The sequence below is a fragment of the Pseudoliparis swirei genome, chromosome 16 (assembly GCF_029220125.1).
Source record: "Pseudoliparis swirei isolate HS2019 ecotype Mariana Trench chromosome 16, NWPU_hadal_v1, whole genome shotgun sequence".
NCBI lineage: Eukaryota > Metazoa > Chordata > Actinopteri > Perciformes > Liparidae > Pseudoliparis > Pseudoliparis swirei.
In genome coordinates this window covers 10,025,999-10,036,033 of record NC_079403.1, presented here as the reverse complement: position 1 = coordinate 10,036,033, position 10,035 = coordinate 10,025,999, and the positions used below count along the sequence as shown (strand labels likewise).

The following is a 10,035-nucleotide window of genomic DNA, read 5'->3' as shown; positions in this document are numbered from 1 at the left end:
TTCCCTTTTTAATAACAAGAGGGTTTTTTATACGACTCAAAATATTCAGTCTCCTTTCAAAATGTTAAAGCTTCATTTGAGTTCAAAGCCTCCGGTTCCATGAAGAAACATATTTACCCTGCTGTCACTTTCCACAGAATATCTCCTCGTCAGTTTCTCCGGGTCTTAAATGTTTCACACTATATCATATGAAATATTAAAGACCTTTTTTTTCGGATGATGCAATCCAAACCACACAGTTTCTTCCTACTATTTTCTGAATCAAGATTAAAACCTTTTCAAGGCGAAATGAGTTTCAAGATTTTGTGTCACCTTTGGTTGAGTGGACAGCTTCACTGTATCCACACGGACGTTGTGGGCTCCACTGACTCCCAGACATAAAAGTGATGAATGGGACTTGCAATCAATTTTTTTCTCACCTTGTTATGAGCGTATTGACTTCTACTCCATACAGTCTACTCAGGAATGAACAAAGGCATTGGGGTTCAGGGATCCTTCAGGGGGGGTTAAAGACAAGGCTGAATTATTAACTTGGCAAAGTGGGCAACTGGTCCGGGCCTCTGGGTCCTCACGAGCACGGTGGCTCCAATGTTGTTTCAGAAAATGAACAGCCAACTATCTGATAATTGATTGTTCTTGGCAAATTTGCACATAGGCTATCATGGTAAACTCAATATCTTTTGTACAGAACAAGATATATTTTTTGTTCGCCGTCTCTTATAAAGCCATGGGTATTTCCCCCCATTTTCTGATGTGAGATTTAAAATAATAATTAATCGATAAAAGAATCTGCATGAGTTAAAAATAATTGTTAGTCGCAACCCGAGTGGCATTTGTGTTGTGGTAATGTGGTTTGTAAATATTCATCACCTAAACCCAATATGAACAGAAATAATAGTATTGTATTATATGTAGAGGCCCTGTCACGTAGAGGGGTCAAGTCTAATTATTCTGACCGTTTGTATTCTTCAATCGTAGATCCAGTTCGAAGTTTATTTTTCATTGTTAGAAAAAATATTTAAAATAAAGTGCGTGCAGATATAGCGTCATATGTTAATGGCGGGCCCGACATATGGCACAACACAGTGTTCATACGTGATGTAAATGAAGTTACAATGACTTCTGCAACAACCGAATAAACCTAATTTGAACCTCCGCAGCTCTCTGCCCCACGTGACGTCACCCCGTAGCACGAGCGCACAGTGAGAGAGGGGAAGTGCACCCGGGTTTTGCGCCATATGGCTGCGTGTCCTTCCCACAGTTTCCCTGCGCACCCAAAACAAAAAGAAGAGAAGAAAAAAAGAGAAACAGAACGCCACCCCATTCAAGTAGCCCCGAGTACAAAGAAATGCGCCTTTCTCGCAACTCCCCGGTAAACGGTGCCGTGTCCCTTTAAAAACGTCTGACAAAAAGCCCATCTGATCCCCGAGCTCCAATCACCAATTCCTCCTGCAAAAGCAGCCTCTGCATTTTTTGTCTGTCTGAATGCTACAGCCGCACGGGTGGGTGGGGGGGAAAGACTGAGGATAAGGCAAAAACTGAAGAAATGTGATAATTCAACGGTCATTTTCATGGCGGAGGGAACACTGGTGCGAAAGGAGTTATTCTGGGACTCCTTCGAGCCTCGAAACGCTGGATCAAAATGGTAGGCTACGGAGGAGAGCGCTGCATTTTTTTGTTTATTTTTTGTATGTATGTGTGTGTGTGCGTGCGTGTGTTTCCCTCTTTGATCTCTTGCAAATGTGAGCTACTTAGCAGGCCGATGAAACTTAGCGCACTTTGCGCCTCGCCGTGTGCTCGTACCGCCGCTGCTGTCACCACCGTGAATTCAGTGGTTTCTACCCCGAAGTTTGTAACTTGCCGACGCGGCACAAGTTGGAGGGGGGTGAAGCTGCCGAAAGAATGCAGCGGCTACAATAGCCACATTGATGCGGAGAAGGAGTTGCATTATTTCATATCGGGGCGCTCCTGCTGCGCGAGAGGGCTCTCGGGTCGTGACGGGTGCAAACGGAGACGGCGCGAGGGAAAGTGCTGCTTTCTTTCTCTCCCTCCCGGCAGCCGGTGCAGGACAAGACCGCGTTGACATTCATATGCATCCTCGGTGTTGTCTAAAGAGAGGAGGAGATGTCACTCTTCACAGTTTCATAAGTTCACTCTGTTGCAGGTGACACTCGGCCGGAAAGGGGTCTGAATATTCAAGCAGGTAAAGCCGGAAGTGCCATTCTAAAATGTTCCGAGGTGTAATGGTTGATAGTCACAGCAGGTTGCAGTTGTGTTGGTTCATGTTTAGTTTGCTGCATGAGCTCAGTTTCCCTTTCTTCACTTTTACAGTCTACCAGTTGTCATTACAAACCTTTTTTAAAATGTTTTTTTAATGAATTCCCTTTCATGATGTGAAGATGATCGTGCACGGACGGACTGATAGAGTTCTGGCAATGGAGGCAGATAGTGAGGCCGACAGTCCGCTCTGTCTCCAGGGTCATATTCGGATGCCTCATTAGGAAAGCATGTGGAGCTTGATGCAGTGGTGGAGTAATCCCAGCGAGGGTTCACATCTGGAGGCTTGGGTTAATATCTGGGTCAGGTCAGTGGGGTCAGCCCTGGTGGGAGCTGGGTGGCTTCTAGTGGGAGCAAACAGGGAGACAGGTTTTGGTCGGTTTTTCTTCCCCTTTTTTTTCTATTCGCCGTTTTTTTAGAGTAAACCGCGACGGGCAAAGTGTGCTTGGCGAATGCAATGCTCCGGTGATGAAATATATTGTGCCTTTTGACTGTTTTGGTGAACGTGCCCCAGATAATTTATGCAATTACTTTGTTGACGTCAAAAGCGGATTTGTCTCCCGCTAATTTCGTTTTTAGCATTATCCACAAATTCCCTTATTCATGGATGGATTACCTAACGGGCCTACCATATTAACCACTATTATAACCGGGGCCAAGGGGTCAGGTGGCCCTTGAACCGGACCGTCTGTATGAAGTGACTCTTCACACTTTTGGTTGGAAAACTAATGAAACAAAAACCAAAGATACAGAAAATATTCACAAAACTAGTTTTAGAAAAAGTGACGTGAAACCAGGACAAAGACCAATCGTGTATTTTTCGACTCAAAATGCCGATGAACCACGTGACCGGTGTGCTCGAGTTGTTTGTCGTCGTTTTGTCTCCTTCAGTCTGTGTGGGTTTTTCTCCTGAGTCGGCGGGTCCGATGGCTTTTACATGTCTCTGCCCGTCGTCTCTCTTCCATTCTCATCTTCAAACCATCGTTTTCAAACTATCGGCTTTTGCCCAATTTGGTGCATTTATAAGTCGCTTCACTTCCATGCACACTTTCGATAATCATCCCGCTCACTTCTGACCATCCCACGCTGTTTGTTGGTCCCGAGCAGCTCCTTCTCTCTCTCCTCGCAGGGTGCTGTGAGTTTTACGTAACTGCCTATTCAGGGCATTCCTGCCCACCCTTGACTTTGAGGCGTCACCGTCTCTGGGTGCTGAGCGAGGGTACTGTCTTTAGTCCTTGTGTCTAGTGCGGCCATTCCTGAGCCCGGGCAACAAACATCCTCGGAGGCCGATCTCCGTGGAAACTCTGACTACACTGTAGGTGCTGCTAATTTATGCCCCTGAGATTAAGAACCGGCGGACGCGGCTGCAGAGAGCAAGGTCAAACTCACTGGCCTTATGCAAGCTGTCTTTTGTTCTTGTTGATAAAAGTTTCCCCCAAGTGATGAGGGTTGAGTTGACTCTTTGTATGAATCAATTAGTATTGTTTCCCAGCAGTACAAGATGGTGTTGGCAAACTAATTTAACCCCCTATGGCACTTTAAAAAAATTAAAATGTAACCTCATTATCACAGAGGCCAAACGGCTCTTTTCTTTTTGTCCAACTTGATATGAAGATTTCGATTAGCTTTTTTCACTGCCAGGCATTTTTAAAGATATTTCAAGTGTTTTCTGTTTGAAGTGATCTGATAGCTTTGAGCTGAATTCCGGCAAGAGAGAGAATTAGGAGGAGCTTTAAAGCTGATTGGAATGAATTTCTATGCAGTTTTTATAGAATTACCAAGCAGGAAAGTAGGGATGCTTTATCTGATCGTCATCATAAATATTTATTTCACGTTTTGTTTGTTTGAACACACAGATTCTTCTGAATCACCCATTTTATGCTGTTTAACTTATTCATTCAAAATGTTTCTTTACCGTTTGAAAAAAAAAAAATCGTTTCATATTTTGGGAAATTCACCTTCTGACTTTCTTGCAGAATGTTGGATAAGTACAGGTCAGTCGCCTGCCACCAAATATAAAGCTCCAGCCAGCAGCTGGTTAGCTTAGCATAAAGTCTGGACACGGCTAGCCGCTCAGTTTGAAGGATTTAGTTCCTGTTCACGGTCCGAGCAGAGCTAGCTAGGCTAATGGGCACTGGCTGTAGATCCATATTCAACGTGTCGTTACTGTGAGAGCGGCGCTATCGGTCATCTTGTCCAACAATAGAAAACTAAAATACATTTCCAAAATGTCTAACTATTCCTTTATGCTCATTTTCACCGTTTATCTGCCGTCCATTGATTGGTTGCGGCTGTAGAAAGCCGATGCTCCTCCTCCACCTCCCTTTTTTTCTCTCCGTCCTCTCTGACCTTCTCATCAAACATATCACACACACACACACACACACACACAGACACTAGAGAGATCCCTCTGATAAGGGGCTCTTGCGTTGGCCTCTTTTCTCTGTGTGTCATACTATAAAAGGGGTAATGTAGATATCACAGTTTCATCCCGTGTAATTGCCCTTGGTATGTCTGCGCCTGCTGGCTGCTCCACATCAGAATGATCTTTTGTCTCAAAGATGCATCTTTCCCTCTTTGTGCCGTACATATTTGGATAAATCGAAATGTCTGATCTTTTTCCTCCTTGATATTTCACAAATAGACGTGTCTCGTCTGTGCAGCCCTCCGCACTCTGTTGTACCACAGGTATTTGGCGTGGCGTCTCCTGTGTTTGCTGATGAATGCATGCACAGCAGGCAGGAGTGTGTGTATGTGTGTGTGTGTGTGTGTGTGTGTGTGTGTGTGTGTGTGTGTGTGTGTGTGTGTGTGTGTGTGTGTGTGTGTGTGTGTGTGTGTGTGTGTGTGTGTGTGTGTGTGTGTGTGTGTGTGTGTGTGTGTGTGTGTGTGTGTGTGTGTGTGTGTGTGTGTGTGTGTGTGTGTGTGTGTGTGTGTGTGTGTGTGTGTGTGTGTGTGTGTGTGTGTGTGTGTGTGTGTGTGTGTGTGTGTGTGTGTGTGTAAGATGCCAGCACCACGGGCCGCTCTCCTGGCCAGGCTTCCTGACTCAGCGCTTCCTCTCCCAGCTCATCGGCCCAGACACAAACTTCCTGGCAGGGCTTCAGTGCGGCACGGTCTAACCTCGTCGCTGCCCCCCCCTCCAACCGCCTCCACCAAGCTTCTTTGATTATCCGACTGCTCGTCTGAGTCATCCCAACTTTTTTTTCCCGATGCCTCCTTTCAACATCGCTCCCAACTGATAAGGGTGCCGTTGTCCGGCCCGTTCAAAGGACATGCGCTTCGCAAAATCCTGCAGCTGGGGCAATCCTGCTCACGCCGTCAAATTGTAATGTACTGTACGTCGCCAAGATGCCGCTCATGCTATTCTCATCCTTATTTTTGTTTGTGCAGCCCAATTTCACGCTTGGGTGAACGCATATCAGTTGTAGATTGACTTGTCACTTGTGGTTGCATTTACATATAGATGGAAATGTATTCAAACCTAAAGGTGAACGCTGGTGGAGAGCTCCACCAGGGTACGACTGGGGCGAGTGCACGCTGCTAGGTTAGGACTGAGAGAAGCCGACAGTGTGGAGGGGAGATGGGCGGTCTGGGATTAGAGCAGCACTGATGCTGATAATATTGTCTTTATTAATTGCAGCCAGCAGTCAATGCTGTGGTTAAGAAAGTTACATGTTTAAATTGCCCGAGGGGAAGAAAATGACGAGTGAAAAACTTGCAGCTCATTTTTAAGTAATTTAGGATGTGCTGCACTTTTACCTGAAAACCCATTCAGTTCCCAGGACTTGAGGCATTTCAGTTTGTGATATATACATTTATATATGTTCTTTTCTTTTGACCACTGATCCTTATCTGGCTACCCAGTGAACCATAGCGGAGTATCGAGCCGCTAAAGAGACCGATATTTAGGTAATAGGTATGTTTATAAGTATACCACAATGCATCCATGTGTTTATCTTTAAATTCAAATGGCCAAGAGTCTCTCGTAATGCAGAGTTTGGATGATCTGGAGGCCAGATTTGTCCACCAATCTGCACCACACATGTTCTGAATTCTATAATCCCATAGCACAAGGTGTAACTACCCCCCTTTAGTGTGATGGTCAGATAAAAAGTGTCATCCCGATGAGTATTAAACTCCACTTTAATGTGACCGTGGCGCGTTTGACCTCAGCAGTGAGCATGCAGCCGACCGCTGCTGTTGCTTCCCCCTTTCGTCATTGACCATTGATTTTTATTAGATCTTTTTATTTTTTTATCGTCGACGTTCTAACGATCACCGCGAGGCTTGTTAAAAGTGAGACCTTGTCTCTCATGGTATTCCCAGTCTGGCTCGGCTACGAGCAACGTGTTTGATAAGGGGATAATGGGAGTCTCGGCACATTTAGATCCTCTTTGCACGCGTCAGCAGTGTCGACGCATACGGCAGGTTTCTTTATTTCCTGTCTACTGACGTGGGCATAAATGCATGATTATGATGCAGGTACGCTTGCATGGGCATCCGGGGTTGCAGGCGCGTGGGCGGGGGTGCTTGTGCATCTGCTACTGTATATGCTGCTTCTACCTCAAGGTCAGTGCCGGGTCTCTGTGCTGATTGGATTTAGAGAGGAGAGCAGTGGAGTGCAGGCTGCAGACGGAGGAGAAATCTTCCACTAGACACATGGACGGTTTATAAGCAACACTGACATATATATATATAAATATATACAGTGCATCCGGAAAGTATTCACAGCGCTTCATTTTTTCCACATTTTGTTATGTTACAGCCTTATTCCAAAATGGATTAAATTCATTATTTTCCTCAACATTCTATACACAAAAACCCATAATGACAAAGTGAAAACAGTTTTTTGCAAATTTTTGCACATTTATTAAAAATAAAGAACGAAAACATAACATGTACATTAGTATTCACAGCCTTTGCTCAATACTTTGTTGAAGCACCTTTGGCAGCAATTACAGCCTCAAGTCTTCTTGGGTATGATTCCACAAGTGTGGCACACCTATTTCTGGGCAGTTTCTCCCATTCTTCTTTGCAGAACCTCTCAAGTTCCATCAGGTTGGATGGGGAGCGTCGGTGCACAGCCATTTTCAGATCTCTCCAGAGATGTTCAATCGGGTTCAAGTCAGGGCTCTGGCTGGGCCACTCCAGGACATTCACAGAGTTGTCCCAAAGCCACTCCTTTGTTATCTTGGCTGTGTGCTTGGGTCGTTGTCCTGTTGGAAGATGAACCGTCGCCCCAGTCTGAGGTCCAGAGCGCTTTGGAGCATGTTTTCATCGAGGATGTCTCTGTACATTGCTGCATTCATCTTTCCCTCAATCCTGACTCGTCTCCCAGTTCCTCCCGCTGAAAAACATCCCCACAGCATGATGCTGCCACCACCATGCTTCACTGTAGGGATGGTATTGGCCAGGTGATGAGCAGTGCCTGGTTTCCTCCAGACATGATGCTTGGCATTCAGGCCAAAGAGTTCAATCTTTGTTTCATCAGACCAGAGAATTTTGTTTCTCATGGTCTGAGAGTCCTTCAGGTGCTTTTTTGCCAACTCTAGGCGCGCTGCCATGTGCTTTTTACTGAGGAGTGGCTTCCGTCTGGCCACTCTACCAAACAGGCCTGATTTGTGGAGTGCTGCAGAGATGGTTGTCCTTCTGGAAGGTTCTCCTCTCTTTATAGAACAACGCTGGAGCTCTGTCAGAGTGACCATCGGGTTCCTGGTCACCTCCCTGACTAAGGCCCTTCTCCCCCGATCGCTCAGTCTGGCTGGGCGGCCAACTCTAGGAAGAGTCCTGGTGGTTCCAAACTTCTTCCATTTCCGGATGATGGAGGCCACTGAGCTCATTGGGACTTTCAACGCTGCAGAAATCTTTCTGTACCCTTCGCCAGATCTGTGCCTCGATACAATTCTGTCTCGGAGGTCTATAGATAATTCCTTGAACTTCATGGCTTGGTTTATGCTCTGATATGCACTGTCAACTGTGATACCTTATATAGACAGGTGTGTGTGCCTTTCTCAATCATGTCCAATCAACTGAATTTAGCACAGGTGGGCTCCAATCAAACATCTCAAGGATGATTGGTGGAAACAGGATGCACCTGAGCTACATTTTGAGTGTCATGGCAAAGGCTGTCAATACTTATGTACATGTTATGTTTTCGTTCTTTATTTTTAACAGATTTGCAAAAAACAGTTTTCACTTTGTCATTATGGGTTGTTTTGTGTAGAATGTTGAGGAAAATAATGAATTTAATCCATTTTGGAATAAGGCTGTAACATAACAAAATGTGGAAAAAGTGAAGCGCTGTGAATACTTTCCGGATGCACTGTGTATATATATATATATATATAGGCCACCCCTCTAACTCAGGAGCAAGTCAGCCAGACTACAAGACTGTTTGTTGTGCGCATCTTTATGGAGTCCTCATGTGTCACTTTGTAGTCTGTTTTCAGCTTGTTGTGGTAGTTTTGCATCTTGTTTTGGAGTCATGTGACTCTTTGTGGTTGTTTTACGTCTCATTGCATCAGTTCTGCTTCTCTGCGGCCGCATTGCATATTTTTTTTGCAGTTTTAGCATCTCTTTGTGTTCGTTTTACCTTTTGCATTTCTGTGTCATTGGATTTGCCAAAATGCAGACCCTGGAGGCCCTGGCCCGGGGGACCCGTGAGACCTGGGGCCCCTGGGCCAGTACCCAATAGGCCTATTCAGCGATTCATCCATGACTGGATATAAACACTTACCGCAGGGGAGACCACTTGGCAGAATGCTTTCCGTCCATGCCAGTCTTGCCCCTCCTGTCGGCTCGATCAGATAACGCCTCGAGGATTAAGCCGCGATTCTCACCCAGAGAATCCGAACTCGCCCCTCTGGCTCTGCTTCTCTGGGACTCAACCTGTGTGTCGTTTGGCCTGGGCAGCAGGGTGGTCTGCTGAGCGCACAGAGGACACGGTGTCGGTCATTAGCCTGATGACTTTTGAATGGCCGTCTGATTGGACTGTGCCAGAAATGACATGTCCTTGTCTCGTTCTGCGTGGTTGTGTTGACACGTGACCCGATCCATATCCTGCCACCTAAAAAACCCGTTGCCGTGAGGCCAAAGTTGGTGTTGCAGCTGGGTGATTTGCCTTGGAGCCGGTCATGCTTTGCTCTCGTCTGCGCTGGCGATGACTCTGGGATCTGTGTGTGTGTTCTGCTCTCCGACCATGTCCACGCCCGTGAGTGAGATGAGGCCTGACACGGTGCCCGCTCTCCTTCCTCCGGGTGTCGGTCATGTCCAGCCCCTCAGCAGGAGGCCTCGCTGTGCTCTTTACTGTAGTTTGAAGTGCTCCGTGGGTGGAAGTGGCAGAGCCAACGACCCCCCCCCCCCCCCCCACACACACACACACACACACAAACACCACCTCCCCACTGGGGGACAAGAGGGTCTGGATCTTGAGCTCAAGGGATTGCTGTCTCCATGGCTGTGGATGCTTGGGTCATCTCTTTGGATGGTCATGTCCAAGTGGAGACTTCCCTGTGCATACGGACAGTTTGATATTCGGCTGGCAGCAAGTTGCACTTGTTTGTGAAGGCATTTATTTTGATTTTTAAATGGTTGGTTTCGTTGAATTTAAAGACTTGCTTTGCATCAACTAATCAATAATAATAATCAGTTCTGGTCTAAAAGAACCATAAAAAACATTTTTGACACTTGCATTTTGCGTTAAAACAGTTGATTGACAACAAAATTAATCAAATGTGGATATTCGCACAAGTCATTTATCAA

The 10,035-nt window shown here is 45.9% G+C and overlaps 1 protein-coding gene across 1 annotated transcript in view; it reads left to right on the top strand.

Annotated features, from left to right (window-relative positions):
- Positions 1-1,539: 1,539 nt before the first annotated feature.
- zbtb47b (zinc finger and BTB domain containing 47b) overlaps positions 1,540-10,035 on the top strand; it is a 29,083-nt gene continuing 20,587 nt past the window's right edge. Inside the window, exon 1 of the mRNA XM_056433913.1 lies at positions 1,540-1,645. Within this exon, the coding sequence (XP_056289888.1) occupies positions 1,643-1,645 (3 nt within the window). The 5' untranslated portion in view covers positions 1,540-1,642. The remainder of the gene's footprint in view (positions 1,646-10,035) is intronic.